Source organism: Typopeltis vanoorti, chromosome 26, assembly GCF_054136105.1.
Source record: "Typopeltis vanoorti isolate ZY-2024b chromosome 26, IOZ_Tvanoo_1.0, whole genome shotgun sequence".
Lineage (NCBI taxonomy): Eukaryota > Metazoa > Arthropoda > Arachnida > Uropygi > Thelyphonidae > Typopeltis > Typopeltis vanoorti.
Window position 1 is genome coordinate 5,443,459 of NC_143574.1, and position 25,434 is coordinate 5,468,892.

The following is a 25,434-nucleotide window of genomic DNA, read 5'->3' on the forward strand; positions in this document are numbered from 1 at the left end:
ACAGGTGACTAATGGTGTGCCACAATGCTCTATGCTTGGACCACTGCTGTTTAATTTGTACATAAATATATAGGAAATAATTTTAATGGATATATTCAATTGTTTGTTGAAGATGCAAAGTTGGGCATGTTAATGGTTAATCAAGGTGATGTAAAGAGTTTGCAGAATGATTTAAATAGACTGACAATATGGACAAAAAATAATGGATGTCAGTTTAATGTGGAAAAGTGTAAATTTTTGCATTTTGGGATACAAAGATTACAAGCTTTGTATCACATTGAGGAAACTATACTCCAGGGAAATTGAAGTCAGGGATTTGGGGCTAGCAACAGTAGATAGAGAGCTGATGTTTATAGGGCGTTTTGCTGAAGTAGCTGGGATACTTCACAGGGTTACTTGGTAATTGAAGAACACACTAATGAGCATAGATAAGGGAGTTATCATTCCTCTTTCTAAAGTCTTGATACGACTACATCTGGATTACTGTACTCAGTTCCAGTCACCTATTTTTTGGGGGATGACAAGTGCAGAGAGAATCCAGATGCAAGTGAACAAGATGAGGGAATGGTCTGTGGAATGCTCCCTGTGAGGATAGATTGAGGTTTTGTATGCAAAAGTTGATTGATAGATGCAAAAAGGAGGGAATGGATTTTTTTTTTTTAGGATTGATGCAGTGATCCCTGGAAGTTGGGTAAGAGTGTGGTTAGCAAGGGCATGAGAACTAGTGTTGCTCATAGAGAGTGGTGAATGAATAGAGTGGGTTGCCTGAGTCAGTTGTGAGTGCTTTGTCTGTTAATGGTTTTAAGGAGAGGAATGATAGATATTGTGTTGATAGTTTGGGTCTCCCACAATGAATCTTAGGACTCCATGGAGGTACCTGTGCAATAATGATAATAATTAAAACACTAACTCTATAGAACCTACAATCTTTGTTTCAGTGAAACCTCTCTTTCAACAGAACTCAACCATATACACAACACCTTTCAATCCAATGTCTACAGTTCCTACAGAATTTAAAAAATTATCAGTCCTTCTCCAATCCATGTTCTTCTCTTCAAAAGGATTTTAGGAATGCCATCACCATCTCTTATGTCTAGGGTACATATGAAAAAATGCCAGGTCCTCAAAAAAATACAATCTCTACACAGCTTCCAAGCCCCACTTAAAACTTGCTACCCTTATCTGTTCCCCTGAGTTCTCCGTTCTTGCAAGTTCCATACTTTGAACAGATCAGTAGATTAGACACTTTTACTCATCTGCTTAGATGAGTAAAAAAATATATCTGCAGTCATCATCATAATCATGCCTGTTAAGGATTTAGGCCTAGAGTGGCCTTAGTCATCATTGAATCTCTTAAGAGGACATCCTGGTTTCCTTTTCCCTGATGGTTTGTAATTATTTGAGGCTTGTTTTGGTAATCTTTCTATATCTGCAGTCATGACTGTTTTTAGTCTGGATTTTTAGACCCGGCATTGAATATTACTCATGGGATCTACTGGGAAAAAAAAACAAAAAACACTGTGCTCTATCACAGGAAATTTATAAAAGAAAGACTGTTTTTGGAATCTGCAGCTGCCCTCAGCAATCAACCAAATTTAAATAAATATGGATACAAGAAACTTCCAAAATTTGGGAAACATTAATTCTCAGTGATTCCAATTTACAACCTAGGCATGTTGCAGTGCCCATAGAAGTATCCATTGTGTTGCCTTTGTGTGTATGTTACAAATGTTAATTTGTACACTCCCTAAAGATGTTTCAGTGACTGGGACAAAATTGAAGAATTAAAATAGTTTTTCTAATTCTTTCCCAGTGCTGTACATGCTCTCTTAAACTTCCAACATGAAGAGGGTTGCTGATAGACAAGCATCAAAAAAGTAGTATATGGCGGAGTAGAATCCTTGATAAGGCATGACTAGCAATGTTTGCGGCATTGCTATATAATCTATACCTTGATGATATGAGAAGGGTCTGGATAGTTCTGATAAACACCTAGAACAAAAATGATATAAAAACAAATACTATAAGCACAAGAAAGACCATATCTTGAAACCATTGTTACCCCATCTTTCATCAAATTGTAACAAATTGCTCTTTTTCTTTTAGGATATATAGCACTGGAAAAGAATTAGAGAAACTATTGTAATTCTTCAATTTTGTCCCAGTCACTGACAAATCACAAACAAATGATATAACTACAAGAAAGACCATATCTTAAAACCATTGTTACCCCATCTTTCATCAAATTGTAACAATTTGTTCTTTTTCTTTTAGGATATATAAGAAGACATAAAATTAATTAATTTTTGTTCTAGGTGTTTATCAGAACTTTCCAGACACCCCTCCCCCTCATATAGATAATAATTCAAGAGAAATATTCAGTTTTTTTAAGATTATGAAGAATTAAGGAGAACACTAGTCAATAAAGTTGATGCTAGTTCACATAATGGGCAAAATGATAAGGGTTACAAGTTTAATGTGGCCATTTAGGTTATACAAGATGTGGCTATTAAATAACGAGATAAGCTATTAAATAACGAGACTGTAATCTTGTTATCCCCTTCAACAGACTCCCATACTCTATCTATACACCGTTCCATATGAATTTTCCATTGTTGGAAGCATTGCTGCAAGTCATCAGGTATTATCTGCTTCAGTAGCGCTGTCGTTTTCTCCTTTACCTCATCCAAATGGATGCCCCTCAATGCGGATTTCAACTTTGGAAAAAGGTAAAAGTCGCATGGAGCTAAGTCTGGCGAGTAAGGTGGATGGTCCAACACTGGGATCTTCTTCTCTGCCAGACACCTTTACAGCCAGTGCACTGTGGAATGGATCGTTGTCCTGATGGACAAGCGTTGTTTTTCCACAGATTGGGTTTCTTCTTCCTCACTTATTCTCTCAGCTTGACAGAAACTCAAAGTAACAATGTTGATTAACTGTCTGACCCTCTGGTACCCATTCAACCATTACCACAACATTGATATTTTAAAAAAAAAAAACGATCAGCATTGCCTTCAGTTGCTCATTCTTGCTTTTTTCATTCTCAGTGATGTGGGAGTTTTCCAGTACATCGATTGTCTCTTTGTTTCTGGATCGTACTGGAAAATTCACATCTCATCACATGTGATGATCTTCTCCTGCAAGTCCGGCTCCACTGTCAGTCATTCCATGATGTCTGTGCAAATTTCTTTCCGGACGTCTTCCTGCTCCTGACACAAGTTTTTGGGAACCATTTTGGTGCAGACTTTGTTCATGTTCAATTGCTCATGCAAAAATTTGTCGTGCAATCTCCTTATCAATGTGCACCATGTGTGCTATCATCTGAATGCTTAATCAGCAATCGTTGCTGACAATTTCATTAATTTTCACAACATTTTGTTTGCTTGCTGCCGTGACAGGGTGACCCGGTTGTTTGTTATCTTCAATGTTTTCTCAACCTTCAGCAAATCGTTTGTGCCATTCAAACATTTGTGCGCATGACATTACATTATCACCGCATGCCTCCTGCAACAGTTTCAAATACTCGGTCGGCGATTTCTTCAATTTCACAAGGAATTTGAGATTAATGCACTGCTCAAGTTTAACGTTAGACATTATTCTGGCAAGGCAACTTCACACATGTTTCTTTTATAATTGCCTACAGACTAACTACAAGTGACAGCGAACAATGCTTATCTCAACTGCTTCTAGAACCTTCAAGATCATTCATGGCGTAAGCGCATCCCACTGCTATGAGTACGTGATTCACTGTGCACCTTGTCTCGTTATTTAATAGCCACACCTCATACACATTGAGATCTAAAGATTACAAATTGTGCATTCTGACTGCAGAAAATTTTACATTTCGTGAGATGATGATGGACAGGGGTGAAAATCATTGAGCATGTTGAATTTCAGCACATTATCTCCAAGCGCTTGGATGTTGAAGAATACAATGATATGCAGAGATAAGAAGCTTGTTATTTCTCATTGTAAACTTTGATATACTGCTATCTGGCTTACTCTGCATAAATTTAGTTGCCTGGGGATTTGAATTGCTGGAGATGATCCAGAGGCAAGTGACCTAAAGGGTGACTAATGTGTTGAGTGTTCCCTATGAGGTTTGGGTTACGAAGTTTAACTGATTATTAGAAAACAGGATATTTGATGGAAACAAATGAAAAGTTTCTATAGAGTCAGTATTGAAGATATGTTCTGATACGTGACAATAGAGAATAATAAGTCATGTGTAAGATTGTGATTAACCAGGAATAATGAGATGAATGGTTTGCAGTAAGACTAGTAAGCTGGGAGAATGAGTGGAATAACCTGCTAGAGGCATTGACAATGTTAATTTCAGTGGATTGTACAGAGAGGTATAATTGCAGTTGTGTGAATAATAGCGTAGGCCTCCAGCAGTGAATCTATTCCTTGGAGATTCTTATATTATAATAATAATAAGTGACCACACCACTTTACATCAGCTATGTTTAGACATTCTTGAATGTGTAAATGTAGCTGATATTTAAACATTCAGAGTCATAGTCAACGATTCTGCATGGTATCAGTTGTTGGTTGAGAAAAATATTCACAGTGTATGGGAAGCATTGAAAAAATACATAAATGATGCAATATCAGAATATCTCCCTAGAGTTGAAAGAGTAAATAAGGTAGGAATGAAATGGATGTGTAATCTTATTGAGCAAAAAATTTGTAAGAAGAGGATGTTGTGGAAGGAATACTGTGTGTGCGTAAGGATGATGTCAGTTTTGAAAAGTATATGGAGCATGCCAGAAGAGCAGAACTGTTGTACAGAAAGCTAAGTCTGAGCATGAAAAGAAACTGGCTGTGCAAGCACAAGACAATCCCAAAGAATTCTGTCATTATGCTGCAAGTAAAAGAAAGAATGAATATGAAAGAACTCTACTGAATACAGATGTGTGGGTGACAGATACAAAAGAGGTTGTTCAACTAATGAATGCTCATTTTGCTAAAAACTATCAACCTGGTGTATGCAACATTGTGCTCATTACTGTCTCTTCAGTGGATGAAGAAACTCGTGTATGAGAGAGGAGATATTAGAGCTGTTCACAAAATTAATAGGAATTTGGCAATATGAACTGATGGGATATCAGCACAGATGCTAAAAGAGTGTTCAGCTGACGTGACTATTCCTTTGACCAGACTATATAATTTGGATCTCAGAACAAGGAAGATTCTGCAGAGTGGAAAGAATGTATGGTAATCCCGTTGCACAAGGGTGTTGCAAAGACTATCCAACTATCAACCTATCAGTATCTCTGGAATAGTGGTAAAGATTTTTAGAAAAAGTTGATTAGGACTCACTTTCAGAAATGGGTGTTGACAGAGAATCTCTACTTTGCAATGCACAACATGGGTTTACTAAGGGAAGGTCATGTTTGAGCAACTTTCTCACATTCTATAATAATGTTACCATTGAATTAGACAAAGGGAATGGATTCATCATGATACTTTTTGATTTTGGTAAGGCTTTGGACAGAATACAGCATGAAATACTGTTGTATAAATTGGAGAATATGGGATCGGATTAAAAATATTAGCTTTGATAAGAGGATGGATGATTAAAAAGTATATGGGGGATGAGAAGCTGCAAAATTCAAGGTAACCAGTAGTGTACCACAAGGATCATCCTTGGTCCATTGTTAATCAATCTGTACATTAATGACATTGGGAAGAATTTGACAGGCAACATACAGCTGCTTACTATAGACAGGGTAATCAGGAATGCAGCTGATATTCAGTACTTGCAGGATGATTTGCATGGGCTGGAATTGGGAGCACGTGAAAATGGCTGCCAATTCAATGTTAGTAAATGTAAAGTCATGCACTTCGGTGTAATATTGTGTTGGTTACATTATGGAAGAAACTGATCAGGCTAGGGATCTCGGAATTTTAGTAGATAAGAAGTCGAAGTTCCAAATATTTCAAATACAACTCAGAGAATAATTGACATGTAAAGATAAGGAAGTCATTTTGTCTCTTTACATGGCTTTGATAAGATCTCAGTTGGACTGTTGTGCACAGGTCTGGTCTCTTGGTTTCCATGGTGATTCTGATACAGTGGTGAGTGTGCATAGGAAGGTGTTAAAAATGATATCAGGATTATGGAATACTGATTTGAGATTTTGTAGACTGCAGACATTAGCAAACAGGATAAAGACAGGTAATATGATTGAGACTTACAAACTTCTGAAAGGGTCATCCATAAGGTTACCATACGTCAGCATTTTGATAAGTCTAATTCTTTTTCATGTAGGCCTACTCTTGTTTCATAAGACTTATGATGACACTTAAAATCTCATATTTTTGTTTGTTCTAATAAGCATACTCATCACATCTAATTAATGAAAAGCTTACAAAGGTAAAGATTTCAAACCCATATTTATTTTTGTGTTAGATGTTTGTGTCCGGAATCAGTTGGTCATGCGATGGGGGTGTCAGCATTTTAGAATATGGTAACCCTAGTCATACAGGATTTCAATGAATGGAATGTTTTATTTTGGGTGGGTAAAAGACAAGAGGACATCCTTGGAAATTGAGAATGAATGTCATCAAGAAGAGTATGAGAGCTAGATTTTTCTCTCACAGGGTGATGCATGATTGGAATGGATTTCCATTAGATGCTGTGTGCACAAGTATTGTGAATGAATTCAAGAACAAGTGTGACAGCTGGAGTGGGTATTATATGGCCTTCCTCGATGAGTCCCTGACTCCCTGGAGGTTTTTCTCAATAATAATAATAATAATGTGGCACTTCCATTGATCCAATCTGTTCACTCCCCTAATTTTTAGAAGCATATCTGCTTTCTATTTTTTGATCAGATGTTTTTATTCATAGCCCAGCTCTCAAATCCATAATTTTAAATTGTTTTATACACTGCCGTGTATATAGCTAGTTTAATGTTTTGGCTGATCTCACTCTTATTCCATATAAATATATTCAACTATCTTGACACCATACCAGATGTTCTTATTTTGCTGTCTATTTTTATTTATCATTTGCCATCTTCACTAAAAGCACCTCGATAACTGAAATGTTTTACTTGTTATATAATTCTTTTACAAGTTTTTCTGTTAAGCATGCATTTGATGTTTTCCATGTTTCTGACAGTTTTCATAGTTTTGATCTTTTATTCTTTATTTTCATACCAAAGTCAGTTATTTAATTTAGTTTTAAAATTCCTAACAGCTTGTGTTGCATTTATTTATAATATCATCTACATAAAAAGCTGAGTCAAGTATCTCTGAATTTAATATTAAGTTCATTGTCACATTCCTTTGCATTGATCTGTTAAGCTGATGAATTACAGTGGATTCCTTGTCTTATGCTGGATTTCCCATGGTCTTCTCATGCATCTTTAGTTCTACCTAATGAGTGCATCTTTAGTTCTACCTTACCTAATGAGTAATAACTAAGTATTAGATATATATTGCTCAGGATAATGTCCCATTTACACCTTATAACAGCAGCATTTTGTACAGCTTTTCTCTTGGCATCTTATCATTTGCCTTCTTTATAACCTACAAAATTTAAATAGTGATTTCGCTTCTGCAGATGGGGGGCACATACCAAACATTAAATCCACTCAATAAAATCCACTAGTTTTACTTACATTATCATACACTTCATCAGGAGAGTGAAATAAAATAATAAAAATACAATGACACTTAGTTAAACAACATCCTGCACTTCATGTTGTATTATGATGGCTAGTTATATGATGAGAATAGCATCTGAAATCTGCACGTGTCAGGTTTTTGGATGAAAGATAACTAAACCTAATGTAGGATCATTCTTTGTTACATTGATGTGTTTAATCAGTGCAGAATAATTTTGTATATTACCATAGTACTTGATGTTTTGTCTTTGTTGTATGCACTTCTAGTTCTAATTTTTTTTCCCCTCCATGTTTTTACTGTGCTCTGATTTACTATGTGGGGCAGGAGAGATTTGCATCTCTCTCTCTCTCTTTTCTCGCACCCTCCATTACTAATTTTTACTCCTGGTTACCTGAAAAGTATTAAATAAACTTGATTTCTTTACAAGAGAACATTTAAAGTTATTAAATAGTTTTGAAATGAAAATTAATTGCTATTTAGTTATATAAATATGTGTCAGTGTTTTAAAAAGTGCTTTTAGGGAAAAGAGCTGTAACAAATAGTATGATGAAATGATTTTCAGATTTAACTTTCACATGTATGAAAAGGCAACAATGCAAGCCACAGGGAAAATGTATTATTCACAACAAAGTTTTGAATAAATGAAGACATTTACATGATTTCTTTCCTCATGCAGAAGCAAGCTGACATCTTACTGCTATTATACTGCTGCACCATCATATTCAAAAAAGAAGGAAGGAAAACTGAAAATATGATAATATGTAGAAATCATAGCATGATCTCATTTTTGCATGTCAGGTTACTGCACTGAATGACAGAAATGCATTGTAGTTGTTAGAAGTGTAAAGAATGAAATTGCATAATGGAAAGATATTTCAATTTGGCTAATGCCGTTATAATGTGAAGTTTTGGAGGACCTTAATGAGAAATTCTAGATTATCCCTATGTAAGTATTGATCTTGCATCACGTGATTTTCATCTTGGAACCACTGAAATATCACCATCTCTAGAAAGTGATTTGCATCTAATGGCACTGTGCTGCCCATTCCTGGTTAATATAATTAATATTGATTTATTACCAGTATGTCTTGGTGCCACAGTGGGATAAATGTTTATGATCTTTGGTGACTATGTGGAAAAGTGTATAAGTTCCAAAGTTGACTTATGTCAAACATGCATCTGTATCAGAATAAAGTTCTTCATCTAAGATTGCTTATTACCTTATTTTTTAAAATGTCATTTTTACTGCATTATCTGTAAGATATTATTAACTTAGCTTTTATCCCCATTATTGACAAGAGGAATCTTTATATGGGCTTTATCAGTTGAAGTGAATTAGCTGATCTCATACGGCGATAGCAGAGTTTTTTCTCCTTGAAACTCAGGTTTTTTTCATTCCACATACTGAGAACACATGCAATTTACAGACAAAAAACACTGTTGGTGGTGGTAATGATGGGCGGTAGATGACATTGATGGTAACTATGTCATTGTGTATAGTTGGAGAATTAAGTAGTGGGAGAGAGGGTGAGATGTGTGTAGCAGAGTAGAGTAGAATGCCCTCCTGTGATGAGTCCTTGGGCTCCTTGGAGGTGTCACATAATAATAATAATAGTACTTGCCATATTAATGGAATTTAAAGTTTGCTATGTAAACAGTTATATTTACAAAGCAACCGGTGCATGTTATAAAACTTGTCTAAAATTACATTTTATATGTAATTTTAGACCATTCTCTATGCATGTCATTAAATTGACATCACATCAGTTCTGATATCACATTTTTTGACATTTGTTTTATGAACTAGAGCCAGGAAGTGCTCCAAGGAATGTTCAGGCAAGACCTTTAAGTTCAAGTACAGTAGTAATACAGTGGGATCCACCAAAAGAACCAAATGGCCAAGTGACAGTGAGTATTTTAATTTAATTTTTATTATATTAGAGTCCCTTACAATGAATCCTTAATTTATGTATTTATTGGTTTATTTTTATGGTGATCCAAGTGTATTCCTCACTTGGAAACCTATAGGACATTAATACTGTTAGCATGCTAAGGATTAGATATGTTGGCATCCACTACAGTCAACATTAGTTTTGTTGTTGTTGTTTTGTTTTATTTTGTTTTTGTGTCCTGCCTGACATGCAGTCATTCAACTAAGCAAGTTAGTGGTATCACCAGTCTGTGACAGTCATCTATCATCTAATTACTGTTGTTCTATTCATAGAATAACTTTCTTTCTATCTCACAGACAGTGAGATAGAAAGAAAATCATACCTGGGATCATGCTGGCCTGGTTGGCTGAGTGGTTAGCATATCCACTCTCAGCCAAAATGCTACGGGCTCGAATCCCACTGTGGGCATGGATGCTTGTGATTGTCTTTTAAAATACTAGTGGTGGGCAGTAGATGGCATTGGCTTGGATGATATGGTTCTCTGTAGTTGGTGGATTGAGTGGTGGAGATGGAGAGCTGTAGAGCAATTGTCCTCCCTCGATGAGTCCTTGGACTCCCTGGATGTGTTACGTAATAATAAAAATAATAATAATGCTGATGGGATTTCAACAATTTCATGAGTTTCATTTAATAATTTCCTTATTGACTGAATCTTGAAGCTTAAATATGAATGCAGGCCCTTCCTCTTCTAATTATTGGGCATTATTATTGTAATTGGCCATTAGATAGTTATTAAAAATTATCTTTATGATATGAAATGTTTATTGTGCAATACATACACTATGGCAAAAAAAAAAAAGTACTGAATGACTACAACAGCATATGTTATGGAGTAAACAGGTTTATTAACAAAGAAATATATGTTTACACATGATATGTAAATCGTTCACAACTATTGGTGGAATCTAGGTCAAATAAAGTCTTAATGATGGTAGATTCATGCTCAAAATGGCACCTTATCTTTCAAAACAGGTTTCGTAGTGCATGAAAAGGTTCTGTCATCTTGGAGAACAAGGGTTGGGACATAGTTCATCATGGTGAAATACCCATTCCTTCAACATACCCCAAATGAAGGCATCAAGTGATGTGAAATCAGGAGAACATGAAGGGTGCAGGAATTCTTGAACCTCGAAATGAGCCTCCTGGGGAAGGTGCACTCTTGGTACATTGGAACCTCTTGATTGAAGCAATGATGACACTATTGCTTGGGGCATGCTTACGGAAGTGATGAACAAACTGCTAACAAACATGTCACAGGCTTGGACCATTTGCTCTATATGAACGAAAATAATGCAACAGTAAACATCTTTTCTTCCAATATCAACACCATTGCTACAGCTAAATGTAATGGCGTAGGCTTACACATGCTCTACTATTTATGTACATGCAGTTGAATGCCATATCTCATGCCATGTGTACTGAAGGGTGTGTCAAAGTTCAGTACTTTTTTTTTTGCACTATACTGTATAAATAAATACTTAAATAATCTTATAGAAGTGTGTATCAGTAAGAACAACTCTGAATTTATTTGCAAGTGCTCAATTTTAACATTGGTGGTAAACTGTGAACTCAGTTTTGAGAGATGACTGTATTGCCTAGCAGCAGATGACCTTCATTACTTAGTGAACCACTACCACCTTGCTTATTATTAGAGGACTGAAGTGGCTGATGCCACTTTTTGTTTCCAAAATAGGGGTTCAGCATCTCCTCTGTTTAAGGGTACACCAATTAAACAGTTCCACAAGTCACTGAAAACTGAACCTGATGGTAATGGGTTCGGATGCTTTTAATTATCTGGAGCATAATCCATTTTCCACATATGCTACAGGACTGTGTCTGGAGGGAAACCATGTATCATGTATATTGAAGGCACTGTTAAGACCACATTTGGTCAAGGAGATGGGATGCTCTTTGTTTGATTAACATGTACATGTCTATAATAAATTTAGTTTAATCCTTTATCTGTCTGTCAGATATAGTCATATGTACATGTCTGTCTCCACTAACTGCATATGCGTAATCCTTATTTAGCTTCTGCAACAATGACATCAAAACAAAAACAAGTAATAATTGTATCATTTCAGGTAAAAATAAATATATCTCCCTGAAAAACTGACGAAAACAAGTAAGCACTTTACCATCCACTTGATCACATGTCTGCTACTACCATTTACAGGTCATCCTGCTCTGACCTGTTTTTCTACTGGACCTCAAATACTGGCTATACCACCAATCTTAACTGTCCAAACTGCATACTGCATGATTCATTCAGCTGCTCGTGTATTTGCATGGTCATCTCCATACCAGATAATGCCAAATTTAGAATCCTCTCATTTTGACTTATTTGGTTTAAAGTTTCCTTGTCCCATTCTGGAACATTCATCTGCCACATCTACACTTCCTCAAATTATGAATCACTTGGCATCTTTGACTTCTTATATGTGAAGCCTGATCTCTGCAGCCCAACAGCTCTAAACAGTGAAGTCATCAACTTCTTGATGCTTTTAATGTCTGCAACTTCAACTGCTTTTTATTTTTCCAGTTTCACTGACAAACTGGAAGAGCTGCTGAGATATTTGCTGTAAGCAGTGATCTAATGTGGAGAGTCCTTCTTTAAAGTACATTGTCTGTTTGCTGATTTTAATTAAAACAACCTATAGCAGTATCAATAGGTAAGGGATCTATAAGGCAACGGAAGATTTTAAAATCCCTTCTAAACTTATTCAGTTAACAGTTCTCATGATACAAGGAAATGTTTCATATAAAGATCCAACAGACTTATTACACCTACTAGGTATTAATAAATGGAATGTGTTTTTCAGCATCTTGAGAGTTATTGGAGATTCTGGAATACAAACAAATGAAACAATTTTATATAAATGAGTGCAGATCATAGCATATGCTAATGACATCAGTATTATTGAGATGATACTCCCTATTTTTAAGAAGCTTATAAATCCTTGGAAATGTCAAAGAAAAGATGGCCTTAGTTATTAATGTAAATAACACTAAATATATATTTGCATATTAAGTAAAAATAATGTTGCTAAAGGAATTCTGATTAATAATAATTGTTTTGAATGAACAGACATCATTACATACTTTAGTTTTCTAGTCACTATCAGAATGAACAAACAAAGTTAGCCACACAAAAGTTATCATGGACTTCTTAAATATTTTAAATCTAAATTACTTTCAAGAAAAAATAAATAAAATATGTAAGGTAATAATACGTTATGCATTTATTTTTTATGTATTTATAAACCAATAATGTGTTATGTATTTTTTCTTGAAAATAATTTAGATTTAAAATATTTAAGAAGTCTATGATTTGTGTATGCTACTAACATTGTTTGTAAAATTTTTGGATGTTACTCATTTTATTTTGTTATTCTTGTATGTATGAGGGTTCTGAAAAGTTCTTGGCCTAACAATGAAAAAAGGAATTTATAATTTCAAAATTATTTTTATATTTCAACATAATCTCCCTTAAGACTAATACATTTATTCCAGCGATGCTCCAGTGCCATTATTCCATCCCTGTAGTGGTTCTCAGTAAGATCTGCAAAATATCCCTCCACAACTGCAATCACCTCTTGATTCAGTAAAACGCTGACAGCGAGGAAGAGTTTTTAGTTTTGGGAAGAAATGAAAGTCAGAGGAAGCCAAATCTGGGGAATAGAGTGGATGTTCCAACAATTCATAGTGCAGATCCCTTAATTTTCCCATTGCTAAAACACCTTTGTGGGCAGGTGCATTGTCCTGATGAAAGATGAATTTTTTTCTTCTGCAAACTGGGTCTTTTATCATGAATTTTTTCGTCTAGTCTGGTTAAAAGATCAGAATAATATTCCCCGGTTATTGTTTTACCCTTTTCAAGATGATTAATAAACAAAATACCTTTAGCATCCCAAAACACCAATGCATTACATTTCCTGCTGATGGAACCGTCTTTGGCGCTAAACAACCGGCTTCTGTCCACTGTTTTGACTGCTGTTTGGATTCTGGTGTGTAATTGTGAATTCAAGTCTCATCCATAGTAATAAATCGACGAACAAAATCAGTTTTAGTCTTGTTAAAATGCATCAACACCGTTCAGAGATTTTCAGGTGAGTACGTTTTTGATCTGCTATGAGCAAGCACGGCACCCATCTTGCACAAAGCTTTTTCATTTGCAATTCTTCAATGAAAATATATCCTACACATTCTTTTGAAATGCCTATAGTCTCAGCAATTTCACATGCTTTGACTCGCTGGTCATCCAATACCATATCATGCATTTGATCAATGATTTCTGGTGGTGTTACACTTTTTGGACGTCCTTCACGTGGATCATCTTCAAGACCGGTTCGGCCACGTTTAAACTCGCCAGCCCATTTCTTAATTTTCGAAAATGAAGTAGAAGAGTGCCCATAAACTTTTATGAACTTCAAATGAATTTCTTTTGCCATTAAACCTTCTTTTACAAAGAATTTTATAACCACATGATACTTAATTTTATCCATTTCAAGGGATACAGACAACACTTTTGCTTCAGACAGCTGTATAAAACAAACTACTTGATAGAATGACTTATGACAGACCAACTTAGAAAAAGAAACTCTTGCCAATAGTGTTGCCATCTATAGTCGAGATAGAGAACTCTTCAGACCACCCTCTTATGGTTTTCCTATTTTGTTACTAATCTGCCATCTAGTTGGGCTGCACCATATGTAAAATTTATGCTATTTACTATGTTTTGCCTATTCTTGTTAATCTCTAACTCTCCCTACTTTTTTTTGTTCTCTAAGTCCTTCTGTGTTAAAATTTTGTCCCCCCCCTTTTTTTTTCTCTACTACAAGTAAAGCTGACGCTATATCTAACTATCGCTCGCTATATGATTGCGGTGTGCTTATTTTCTCAGAATCTTCTGCCAGATAAATTTATTTTTATTTATGACTGCACCAGTCTGGAAGAAATAATAGAGTTTAAAAATTTTAAGAACAGGAACAAAGTAAGGTCTCAGCTAAAAATCTTCCTAACCATACAGCAAGTCATGGCTATTCTAAATCAACATATGCACACAGGTCCGAAATTTATTTGAGATAGTGCATTGGCAAATGATCAGATCAGTTGTTGTTCAAACAAAACTTTTTATTTTAACTAAACAGTTGAGATTACAACATAGTGGGGAGTAACTGATTCTCTCAACATATTAAACTCCAGCAAAATATTTTACCATTAAATTATATACATTTTGCGTTCACTCAACAATCACACTCTACTTAGCATTATAAAATACATGCTGTAATAAGTATAGAATAACTATTCCCTCTTACATAACTACCTTCAGAATTTTTTCTTATGCCAATACAACGTATATGCTTGCTCTACCCTGATACTATACAACACTTTACAAACCTTTACCGCCAACCTTTTGTAACACTTATATACAATTCTTACTTATTCATGTTCCAAAAAAAATAACAACAATATCGCTTGTTTACTGACAGTTCTTTCTTTAAACACACATTCATCCTTCATGAACAAAGCATCTGTCAGGATATCTTGAATCTTTGCTGTTACACAGGACACATTCTTGTCTCGGACATTTCTGTACTCTATTGCTCTTGCTCCACTGGTGGCTTATTTGTTGACCTGACATCAAACCTTTCATGGAAATCACGGTCCGCTGCACGGTTGGGACATATGTTGTTGGATGCTCCTCGGAATTCTTTCTGGAACATTCTAAGAGGAATCACCGATGACTTAGTTCCAGTGATGGGTGCCAAGCCTCCAGTTACCTGCTCCAAGTCATTGCCTCTTCTCATCTCTTCTGTTCAGCAGATAAGGGAACCAAAACACCAGCAGTTGCGGTGGCATTAGCCGTTGTAGTCTGCTCCCTTCTCTTCCCCGTTCATCCCCTTAAATACACTCCTTGCTCTTTGTTCCCAACTTTGGAATGACTGTGATTACCTGTCGTCACACTGACATCACTCTGGTCTTCTCGCTGAAAGTTTTTGCTTCAGGTGCTCAATTTGTTTGCAAATTGTTGCAAACTTTTCTGATACACTATTATTTTTGCTGACTCACTTGTAAATATCACTTAATCCAATTTCTCTAATTTTAAGTACAATATTCAAACAGAAAATATTTAACTCATTTTCAAGACAGTTAATTCAGACAAAAGGAATTTTACATAATTTTTTCTACAATATTTAGGTTTGAAACCCCTGTAAACTCGAGCTCGACAAATTAATTATGTTAACTTTTCATGCGAGATTTTACATGTTCATTCTGATAGTGACTAAAAAATCAAAGCATGTAAAGCTCAACATCCATTCAAAACAATCATTATGAATTTGAATTTCTTTTAGCAATGTTGTTTTTCCTTGACATGCAAATATATATTTAGCCTTATTTTCATTAACCACGCTAGCTATCGGCCAGGACGTATATATACGTCCACATTTCCATGGATGTGAAGTGCATATTAAAATTGTAATACTGTTGATATTACATTGAAATTTATGATGGATACGAAGCTTTTGAGGATATGTATTTGATCTTTAATGCAGTAAGGTGGTTAATATCTAAGCCCATCTTTCCAGACTGTTTCTGCTAATTGAGCAGATATCTATATTTTTGTGTCAAACAGTTGTTAGTATGTTTGACACAAAAAAATTTAAGAAGAATATATGGATAAGTTAAGGATAGAGAAAAATAATGGCCAGATATTATAAAGAACTGTGTGATCTCTTTCAGGAAGTAGATATAATTGCAGTGATTAAAATATCAATATTACATTGGTCACATGGTTAAAATGACAGAAGACATGTCATGGAAATTATTAGAAGAAGCCTATTCCTATGAATCTGTATGAATTGATGGCATTAACAATGATGTGATTAAGTAAATTATACTGACCAAGAAATGATATTCTTGTTTTAATCCATTATCCAAGCATAAGTAAACAAAGTTCGCACATTTAATATCTTCATGAGTAGTACTTGTATATAGGCTGTTGATAATTTAAAGATGAAAATTAAAACTTGCATGGAATAATTTTAATTTTCATTTTAATTTAAAAGAGTTATTTATAACACGGTTGTAAAATCCATAATTTCTAAAATGAATGCTGATCACCGTGCAACACTAAAAGAAAGAATAATTTTAATAGAAATCAAATTTGCAATTTAGTAACTCAGGTGCATCAATGTAACACAATTAAAATGCAAATAGCAGAATTATTTAAAAGAGCACTCTCTTAGCATAAGTAGGACCTCAATTGCTCGCTAACCACTGGACCACTGGTGGTCCAGTGGTTAGCATATCTGCTTCTCAACTGGCTGCAGGTTTCTTATCCTTTAGTGGTACATGGTGATCGACATTCATTTCATACAAATTATGGACTAATCTTTAGAGGTACCTATGGCATAATTAAAATTAATAATTTAACACGTATAAAACCAATAGTAATAACTTTAATGAATTAAAGGTACAAATATTTTGTACTGAAAGTAACAGTACATCATCAGTGTAGAACATTCAATGGATTACCAATGAAAATTGTTGCCATGTGCCAGAAAATTAATATTAATAAATTATTATTAAATAATTCTTTAAAATTATTTCATTGATGGTTGCATAAGATAAGAATCTCCAAAACGTTTGGGAGAGAGAGACAGTCATTTCGATTCAAATTCAAAAATTTGAAACTGGCAGATACATTCATCAAAAGTCTGCTCATCACCCCTCTCAAAAAATCGGTATTATCAAATCTTTAATTAATAGAGCACATAAAGTTTGCTCCTCTCCCTTAAGCTTACAACAAGAACTTTTCACTATAAAAAAGTTAATAGAATCTAATGGTTACAACCCTAATCGAATCCAACAGATAACTGACTTCTATGTTCCAACACCTCAGGATTCTTCAATAGACTGCAGAGTTCCAATCCCGTATATTTCAGGCATCTCAGAACCTATTGGCAGAATTTTAAAGTATCATCTTATTCCCACATATTTTCCTATCAACAAAATTTCTCACTTGTTGCCATCTACAAAAGACAAATTGGCACCTCTTTCATTAGCTGGTGTTACCAGATACCGTGTGAATGTAATTTATCATACTTTAGACAAACAGACCATTCTGTGGAAAAAAGAATGAAGGAACATCAGTATTATATTGAATACATGAAACCTCATAAGTCTGGTCTAGCACAATATAGCATTGACACTAAACATAATATCCAGTGGGATAAAGCTTGTCTTCTCCACAGATGCAAGTTTAAATATGAACGCCTTTTCAAAGAAAGTTGCCAAGCCCTTTTACATTGGCCGAATTTGAATCGAAATGACTGTCTCTCTCTCTCCCAAAAGTTTGGGAGATTCTTATCTTATGCAACCATCAATGAAATAGTTTTTAAGAATTATTTAATAATAATTTATTAATTTCAATTTTCTGCAATGCGGTAACAATTTTCATTGGTAATCCACTGACTGTTCTGTACTTTTGTTACACCCTGATAACTTAAGAATGTGAAAATTTCAGTTATCATGATGTAACAAGAGAAGAAATAAAACCCTGTATAGATAACTAAGTAAGCAAGCTTGTTCCTAAGCAGATCTCATTAAGAACCTTTGAAAGTAACGTAACGAATACAAAAAATTAAAAGAAAGAAAAATATGCTTGCATCCAAGTGAAAAATATAACTGAAATTGTTTGTTGAACTAAAAAAAAAAAAAAGAAGGGAATTTTATTACGGTTGTGATATGATAAAATAAGATTAAGTAAAGCAAAGAAGATTAGTCATAGGATTTTGTATGTGAGAGGCTAGTTTTTACACTTGAAATAAGAGATTAAAGATTCGAGTTAATTCTTAGAAAATTTTGGAAAGGGGATTAATTTAGTATAAATGACATAGAGGTTAGCTTAAACAAAAACTAAAGCTCAAGGTCATAATTCCCAAATTGAGACTTTGTCACGTGTCAGTCGCATGCACATGGACCGCACGATGTTTTGACAGAAAAGTGCCACTCTAATTGGTCAGTGAAATCGATTCCAGTAAGGGGGGAAGAAAAGAAATTGAAGAAGGTGCCAGTAAGAGTCATCGTATAAAAGGGTTAGGACCCCCCCTCCACGAGGCTTTTTTCCTCAGAGTTTTCTTCGCGAGTCTTCGTATAGGTGTCACGCAGTTTTCCTGAGTGACGGATTAGGAGTTTTCTCTGTCTGACACAATAAAGAAACAAAGTGTACAGGATTTCGATTTCGATTCCGTGTTCCTATTCAGAAAAATGAGGGATGCCGTTTAGTTAAAAAGAAAGAAGATAATGTCAGTGTGTTTCATCATCCAGTGATCGTAATGAGAGAAAAAAAATTCTATAAAGAAGTCAGTGCCCACGTGGTGAATTTCACAGCCATAGAATAGATGATCCTATGTATGTCCTTGATTGAAGAATGTAAGGTAAAGATTGTGAAAGCCCACCTTAGTGCCAAAAGAACTTAGGAGTGATAAGGTATAGAAGAGTTCGTCCTAGGAAGGTAAAAATTGGAAAAAGGTAGAGACCAGTGTAGAAGACCCAAGTCAAAAGGTACTGTAAAATGTCGTGTCAATTCAAATCATATGTAAATGTAATCATTGTTCAATTACTGAACAGTTGAAGGGATTAATGAGAATTATACTAGGACTTTAGTACATGTCAGAGTAGAATGAAAATGAGCTTGTTACTATTAATTAATAAGTATTCATATGCCTAGAGATTTATGCATGTACATTGTATTTTAATTAAGAGAGTTTTAAAGGTCAAAAGTGGGTATTAGCTCAGCAAAAGGATAATTTTAATCCATATTGTCTTAGTGAGAAAATTAGAGTAACTGATTATAGATGTCCTAGAAAATACAGAATTATAACGTGATCAGACCAGTAAGGGGTTAGACAAAGGGTCAACTAGTTCTAGGATTATACATGTTTGTATGTATAGAATCTGTTATGGCGATATGATCACAATTCTCATGTAGGATCTTAACCTAATACTTGTGTTTAGGTAGTGAAAATTTGTATTATATATTCTTAGTATTGAATTGGGTTTTATTTGATAAAGAATGAATTGTACCATGTTTAAGAGTTCAATAAACATTTGTTCATTGAAAATACAGTTGTCTGAGATTGCTGCTCAATGCACCACTTGTAACAACATACGAACCTAATCATGTGGGGGTGGGAAATTTTGTTAAGTTACAAGATAAAGGTCACAACTGCATATTAGTTTCACACTCAGACATATTTTGGTAATTGCTCCTTGTTTTTGAATTTTATATCTTAAACTAAATGTCCTGAAAGGCGTAGTATTAAATAAATATTTAGGGACACTAAGGGGAGAAGAAGCTTGAATATTTGTATTTGGGTGATATCTCATATATAGATAAGATATGGATAAAGACAAGTAGAGTTTCACATGTAAGGATAGTTGAAAGCCTAATAATCGTAAAATGGGACAGAACACTTTTTATTCCATTCCTTTAACTGTTTGTTCTACACCGATGATGTACTGTTACTTTCAGTACGAAATATTTGTACCTTTAATTTATTAAAGTTATTACTATTGGTTTTATACATGTTAAGTTATTAATACAAATTATGGAGACTACAACTGTGTTAGAAATAATAAGTTTAATTTCCTGATGTTTCGACCTTCATGTTAAAGTCATCATCTAGAGTATACGCATTTTGCTGATCACTGTGTAACTAAAGGAAAAGATTCTAATAATTCATGGTAAGTAAGCTAAAGATGCATGTTTCTGTTTTGATTAATCGACTGCCATTTTTAAAACATTGTGGAGACAGTAATGTTATTCTCAACTGCAACAAGCTAAAGAGGAAATTCACCTCAGCAAGGGCACTAAGAATATGTAACCGTATGGAGAAAGTAATGCTCAGAGAGCAGATTCAAACTACTCGCAAAAACTTAGTATTTGCTCAAAATCAGGTTAAATTTAAAATTGGAACTTTTAAGTTATTTATATCCAAATATTCGGGATATCCTTGAGAGGATTATTGACAACTCCGCTAAACATATCCTTGAAACAAAGAAAGATATAGCAAAAAAAAAACATATAGCAAAATTTCATAGACTTAAAGATCGACAGTATTAAATAGCCAACAGACAAATTTAAATTCCTCCTCATCGATTGAAAACAGCCAGCCAGTGATAACAATAACAGCCAACTTCTAATAAGAGAGGATAACAACAACCAACCAGAATTAAGTGATAACAGGAACTACCTTCAATGAACAGTCATGTGATCAACCTTTCTAACCAAGCCCTAAACAATGGAATGAAATCTTGCTACTTAGTCAAGGCTTAAACTTTTCTGTGGCACCCAGGACTATTAACAAATTAAATTTTATATACCATATTGAAAGAAGCTTAAGATTTCTCCCAACCACCATAGCTGATAAAATACGATTGGAAACCTTAAACATTTTAAATAATATGAAAACAATAACTAGCAACTTAACCAAATATGAATTGGCAACTGTGAAATCTTTAAAATGAAATCAGGACATCATAATGACTAGTGTTGATAAAGGCAGTGCCACTGTTATTTTAAACCGAACAACTTACTTGGAAAAAATGAATCAAGTAGTCTCAGACAACTGCACCTATCAACTGAACTATAACCTGACTAAAGATAGCTGTTGGAAGTTTTTCCACTTGGTTATACTATAAATTAAAGATGCCAAGAAATTATAAACTTGGTTTAATCCTTTATCCAAGTGTAAGCGAACAAAGTTTGCCCCTGAAATATAATCAGGACAGGGCAACTCATATACAGAGGCTAATGACTTCGCACCACTTGCATTAGTATCCCATAATGCAAAGCACATACCCTTATGGTTATGTATAATGCTATGCATTATGGGAAGGGGTCACTATCCAGATCAGTTTTGACCTTTATTGAAGTCTCCTCAGTGGCAGCCAGACCCAGAGGTGATACTAAGGTTGAAGTAATGCGGAAGTCATATTTTCATATATGAGTTGCCAAAAAGTGTCACCCCTTATTATTAAAATACTCTAGATTAGAGATAGTTGTTGGAAGTGATGTGAAGTCATTAGCTTCTGTATACGAGTTGCCCTGTCCAGATTTCAGGTGCAAACTTGTTTACTTACACTTGGATAAAGCATTAAACCAAGTATATAATATCTTTAATTTATAGTATAACCAAGTGGAAAAACTTCCAACAACAAGGCCATTCCATATATTAAAAACACACAACACTTTTGTAAACAAAATTAAAGACATCAGACTGGAAAACAGTAATTTATTAGTCAGTTTTGATGTCTCTGCCTTTTTCATAAATTTTCCAGTCGATGACACAATTTTTTTACAGGACAAATTCCTGCTCCATATCACAGTGCTCTTTGCACATGTACTACGTTCTGGCTATTTTGTGTGGCAAAACACTTTCTACCTAAAAATAAAGGCACAGCTGTGGGCTCACCATTACCCCCCCTTCCAATTACTAACTTTTACGTGGAAGCATTTGAGCAATGTGCTCTAGATTCCTTTACTTTAAAACCCAAAATCTGGCTTAGATACATTGACGATGTTTTTTATCTGGTCGCATGGGCATTAGACACTTTCCTCAACCACTTAAACAAACAACACAAACTAATTTCTCAGTCGATGACACAATTCTTTTATAGGACAAATTCCTGCCCGATATCACAGCACTGTTTGCACACATTCTACATTCTGGCTATTTTATGTGGCAAAAGGTTACACAGTGATCAGCATTCATATTTGTGAATTTAGGGACACAAAACACACGTGTTGAAAAGATTATTTTACTGATTAATAATAAAATAATAACTTTACGTTTTGACCCCTGTATTGAGGTCATCTTCAGAAGGATACATGTGTATAAGAACAAGCTACATGCTGTTGCACTCTATACAAGTAAGTTACATCTACGTTGTTAACTAATCTTTTTTCTGCTAAAGTCCTCACTTACTAGGATTCTTCTGGAATTATACAGTTTATATTGTTATATTACGATTATCTTCTGGATTTGTACACTACAGGTTGCTATTGAATGTTCAGGAGGGGAAAAAAAAAAAAAACACTTCACCAAGTCTTCTTGTATTGAGATTTTTCTTTGTAGTTGCTATGAAGGTTGTAGATGGGTCCTTCACATTCTTGGAATTGTTAGACCATCATTTTTATTCAGATTCGGATCATGTTTGAGCATTTCACATGCTTCCTTGAATTTCTGCTCGAACCAGGTTTTGGTGTGGTGTACCTTTCCAGTCAATTCTGTGATATGTTTGGAGTGCGTGGTCAGGGCCTAGACACACTTGTCACACATCTTCCTTCAGGCTGTCTCTCCTTCTCAGTTTACTGCAAACCTACACACACAGGCCAGGGGTTTACAAAATAGATTGCACATGTAACATACCATATATAGGGGAAACAGGGCGAACCATCCCAATCAGAAAGGATGAACACAAATGTCACATAAAATACCTCCATTTTGGAAAAACCGGCCTTTCTGACCACGCACTCCAAACATACCACAGAATTGACTGGAAAGGTACCAAGTCCCTACACCGCACCAAAACCTGGTTCGAGCGGAAATTCAAGGAAGCATGTGAAATGCTCAAACATGATCCGAATCTGAATAAAAATGATGGTCTAACAATTCCAAGAATGTGGAGGACCCATCTACAACCTTCATAGCAACCACGAAGAAAAATCTCAATACAAGAAGACTTGGTGAAGTGTTTTTTTTTTTTTTTTCCCCTCCTGAACATTCAATAGCAACCTGTAGTGTACAAATCCAGAAGATAATCGTAATATAACAATATAAACTGTATAATTCCAGAAGAATCCTAGTACGTGAGGACTTTAGCAGAGTTTATTGTAGTTTTTTTATTTTATTTTTGTTTATTTTATTTTATTTATTTTTTAATTTATTTTTTTTTTTTCACTAGAGGGCAGGCTAAGAAAAAAGATTAGTTAACAACGTAGATGTAATTTACTTGTATAGAGTGCAACAGCATGTAGCTTGTTCTTATACACATGTATCCTTCTGAAGATGACCTCAATACAGGGGTCGAAACGTAAAGTTATTTTATTATTAATCAGTAAAATAATCTTTTCAACACGTGTGTTTTGTGTCCCTAAATTCATAAATATGAAAAATAAACTAGATTACAATAAAACTGTAACCATTCCATACATTAAAGGGATATCAGATAAAATAAACAGAATACTACAGAAATACAACTTTAATGTCGCCTTTGAACCTCCTGAAAATTAAAGAACTTATTCATCTCCTCCAAGGATCCACTTCCTTCACTGGCCCACCCTGGAGTATACCATATTCAGTGCACCTGTAATTTGCCCTATATAGGTGAACATAGAATTGACTGGAAAGGCACCTGTTGTTTACATCACACCAAAAACATGGTACGAACATAAATTTAAGGAGACCTGTGAAATTCTTATCAATCCCTAATCTTAACAATAATGATGGTCTAAAAATCCCAAGAATGTGGATGGCACATATTCTACTCACATAATCTTTTAGTCTAAGAGTTAAGTATAAATAGGACTAACTGTGTGTAATCCAGGATCTTAACTTTAATATAGCAACTCTTATGTTAAATTCGGACATCACTTTTGCTGTAATAAAACTACGTATATGAATTTATTCTTTAATATAGTTTTGATGTATTTTTTTTTTTCACTAGAGGTCAGGCCAGTAGAATAATGGTTGATCAAATCATTGTCTCTTTGTCATCCTGTTTGAAGTGTAATATAGGTTCTCTCTCTCTCTCTGAAATGACTGCAGGTCTGATTCCCATTTTGGGCATGGATGTTGGCAATTGTTTTAGGTGGGAGATAAATCTCATTGCCCAGTGTGAGACTGCCACCCCCATTTATTGGAGTTCTGTAGTAGTATGAAAAAGTTCCATGATTAGTCTCTAGAGCAGAGATTCCTGGCTATGTAGAAGATAAGTATAAAAGGGAGAATCATATACAACAATACTCTTGGGCTTTGCAAATGCATTTGGTTGAGTACCACATGACAGGTTGGTATAAACTACAGAAAATGGGATTGGATAATAGATTGGTTAGATGGATTAAAGATTTGCTTTCTGAACATTACCAGCAAGTTGTGTATGATGGAGCAGTGTCTTAAGAAAGAAAAGCGACCAGTTGCATGAGGATATTCAAATGTTTGCTGATGATACACAGTTAGGTAGAATTATCAGGAGTGGTGCTGATGTTTATTCTCTACAGGAAGATTTGAATGGACTTTTAGCTTGGACAAATGAGTGGTGTTGCAGTTTTATATTAATAAATGCAATGTGTTACACTTTGAGATACAGAGATATAATGCTACGTACTGTATTGATGGAGCTGTACTTCGGGAAGTGGATGAGATTTGGGATCTTGGAGTGATGGTTGACAGTGACCCAAAGTTTTGAGGACACATTACAAGTATTGAAAAGACTGCACATTGTATTGATGCTGTGATGAGAAGTACATTAACATGTAGGAATAAGAATGTGGTGGTGCTACTGTAAGGCATTAGTCAGACCACACATGGTTTATTGTGACAAGATTTAGTTGCCTAGTTTTCATTGAGATGTGGAAACACATTTCTAGAGGGGATCTAGAAATGTATGACCAAAGTGATATCATGACTTTGGAGTTGGTTATGCAGAGCACTTGATGGAATATAGATCACAGAGTTTGGTGAATAGAAAGAAAAGAGGTGATATAATAGAGACTTTCAAGTCGGTTAAGGGATTTTACCAGATTAATACCAAAGGGATTATAAGCAGGGTG

The 25,434-nt window shown here is 34.9% G+C and overlaps 1 protein-coding gene across 4 annotated transcripts in view; it reads left to right on the plus strand.

Moving 5' to 3' along the window:
- Nucleotides 1–25,434, plus strand: part of LOC150092284 (tyrosine-protein phosphatase Lar-like) — a 1,042,795-nt gene that overhangs the window by 492,989 nt on the left and 524,372 nt on the right. For all 4 annotated transcript variants that reach the window (XM_090415047.1, XM_090415048.1, XM_090415049.1 and 1 more), the window contains exon 10: nucleotides 9,449–9,549. In XM_090415047.1, coding sequence (XP_090271173.1) covers nucleotides 9,449–9,549 — 101 coding nt within the window. The remainder of the gene's footprint in view (nucleotides 1–9,448; nucleotides 9,550–25,434) is intronic.